The sequence below is a fragment of the Cajanus cajan genome, chromosome 8 (genome assembly GCF_000230855.2).
Source record: "Cajanus cajan strain Asha chromosome 8, NIPB_CcT2T_4, whole genome shotgun sequence".
In the NCBI taxonomy this organism is placed as follows: Eukaryota; Viridiplantae; Streptophyta; class Magnoliopsida; order Fabales; family Fabaceae; genus Cajanus; species Cajanus cajan.
This window is the reverse complement of record NC_138524.1, coordinates 15,149,118-15,151,965: the sequence shown is the minus strand read 5'-3', so window position 1 is coordinate 15,151,965 and position 2,848 is coordinate 15,149,118. Positions and strand designations below refer to the sequence as shown.

General features: G+C 30.4%; 1 protein-coding gene across 1 annotated transcript; it reads right to left on the bottom strand.

Annotated features, from left to right (window-relative positions):
- Positions 1-307: 307 nt before the first annotated feature.
- LOC109799625 (DUF1685 family protein) lies at positions 308-1,609 on the bottom strand. Its single transcript, XM_020360221.3, has one exon. The coding sequence runs from the start codon at positions 1,450-1,452 to the stop codon at positions 727-729; it is 726 nt and encodes a 241-aa protein (XP_020215810.2). The 5' UTR covers positions 1,453-1,609; the 3' UTR covers positions 308-726.
- Positions 1,610-2,848: the final 1,239 nt, after the last annotated feature.

Genomic DNA, 2,848 nt, shown 5'->3' with positions numbered 1-2,848 from the left:
TTTTCTTTTTGTGTTTCATTACTTGAGCCCACCATTCTTGTTATCCACTAAACAACATTATTTAAGTCACTTGGATTGGTTTAACACCGTGTCAACTACATCAACAAAAGTCTAATGTTCAGCCAATTGTATTGTATATTTGTATAGCTCAATTATTGAGAGCAGAAAAGACAAATTAATGAAAAGGGTGTCTTTATGCAATTGCCACTTCTTAAAGCACTTGGAATAAATTAATCAAGATTCTAAGAGGAAGAATACAAATTATCCCATGAAGATGGCAAATTCAACCAATACCAGTGCCCAAATCTCACACCAAAGGCTTACGCTACTATATACTCAGAAGTATCTTTTTCATATATTACATTTTGAAGAGAGATCACAAAACAAAGAAAAATGAAAAACAACATTGGCTACAAGAAAAACTTGTAAAATATGTACATTTATTAGTGGCCAGAACTTAATCTAACATCAACAATTATGACAAATTATTGGATAGTCTCAAACCACCCTGTGTGTCTATAGTCACATGATACATATCTGTTCAATTAATGACAAAAATTAACAAAACTCGACTATGTATCATGTAAAAATTAGTCAGATGATGGTGATTTCAGACCATACAATAATTTCTCTTGATTAGTTGAAGACATGGAACAAGTTTGCACTAAGAACTTCCACCAATGGATAAAACTTCTTAACTTTCTTTTCTTTTCCTTTTGGCAAATGTTATCTTACAATGGATGCAACTGTGTGAGCCCAGAACCTAAGATTGTCCTTCATGTCAATTTCATTACCCCTAACAGGTACCCTCCAATCCATCAATGGATCATTTCCTGTCCCCCTTTGGTCCAAAACATCCCAAGCCTCAGACAAATAAGGCTTATCAAAAGCCACACTTTCATAATCATCACCTTTCCCTTCAACTTCTTCTCCTCTTCCAAGCCTTTGCAAGCCAGGAATCAAAGAAACCAATCTTGAGTCCTTGTCCTCCTCAGAGAACACAAACCCCAAATCCATAAACCCTTTAAGCTCCTTAAACTCAAGCTCTGATAGGCTCCTAGTAGTTCTCCCTTTCCTCACCCTTCTTCTTCCATGACCAAAACCTCTTTCTTTTCTCTCAATTTTTATTTCTTCTCTTTTTTCACAAGAGAATTCTCTGATCTCCCTCTCAGAAGGGATTGTCCTAAGCCTTTGTGGGGTGAGGACAGAATTTGGTGATGGGGAATCTAACAAAACACATGTTGGGGAATCCAAGTTTTGGTCACTATAGGACCTAACTTCAAGGGTTGGAGTTGGAACTAGCACAAACTTTGCATCATCAAGAGGAATCACTTTTTCCAAATTGTTGTGAGAGTCTTGATTTGAAGGGGTTTGGTTGTTGTTGCGATTGGTGAGAATTGAAGTCTCAAACCAGAAGGAATCAAGCAATCTAAGAACTTGTTCTGCAGCCATTGCTGTGTCACAAAATGAATGGCTTAAATTGAAATTGGATTCTACTAAGATATGATGAGAAGAAGGCTTTAGAGATAAGATGAGAACGTGTCCATATATATGTGATGATTATTTATTTATATGGGGAGTGGCATTACTCAATTGCCACTGGCTCTATGTGCCTTTGTTTTATTCCCGGTTTATTCGAATATGCAATTTGGGAAATTTCAGGAAGCTTTCTTGTTCTGTTGTCGGGTTCTGAGAGAATGATGAAATTAATATCTCAACTTATGATTGTGAAATGCAGGGTGTATTAAATGTTTAATAGTGAATCGTACGGGGTTGAAAATCTTGACGTTGAGAATTAAATGTTAGAAGTTTCTAGTAAAAGAAAAAATTGTGAGCATGACCACTTTATTTCTCATGATCTGTTAAACTAGTTTTTTAAATTAATAATATGATTTATGAAATTATAAATTGTGAATTAATTTATTCTTTTAAATTGTACCAACATTCAAATTTTAAAATATCAACTTGGATTGATGTAAATGATAAAAGATTCATGTGAATTAATTAAGTGGTCATAATCCAATTTTAACTTTAGTAAATATAAAAAATTCAAATTAAAAGAAGATATTTATCTATTTGATGTTTGTCAAATTTTTGAAAAAAATTATCTTTATGTTCAGCGAAAAATATTTTTTATTAATGAAAAAAAAATAGAATCTAAAATAACTACTAAAATAAATACTTTACCAAAAATATTATATTATTTTTTAAAACAAAATATTAGATTCTGAAATAAATAAAATGATAAAATACTTCCTAAAATTATAAATTATCAATTAATTCAGTTTCTTAAAAAATTGTAATAGTTAGTCAAATTAATTCTAAATTTAGAAAAATTTAATTTTATTCTATGTCCAACTTTCATAATTCTGCACACTATCCTCGTAAAATTTTTATTTTCTCTCACATTTTGACGGTCTAAAAACTTACATATTTTATCTTAACATTAGTTGACTATGGATGGATTCAAAATTTCTCATATGTTATCCTAAGATACCGTGAAATCTGTAGAAAAAGAGTTAATCACTTATACACTATCAGTATAAAAAAAAATTTATACTGAGAACTAATTATATCTCTTAATTATGCCATCACTGTAAACATATTTACTTTTAACAGTGACATGATACAATTAAAAGATATAATTAGTTGCCAATATAAAAAAACTTTATAGCGACACTGTATAGGTGATTAAATCTTAGAAAAAATGTTAAAAGTATTAAAAAGTAAGGCACTTCATGACCATTTTCTTCTTACAACTGTAACGCCTGATTTAAATAATAATAATTATATATTTTCTTATAACATATTCTCGCAATTATATCATTAATAATATATATTTATTTTA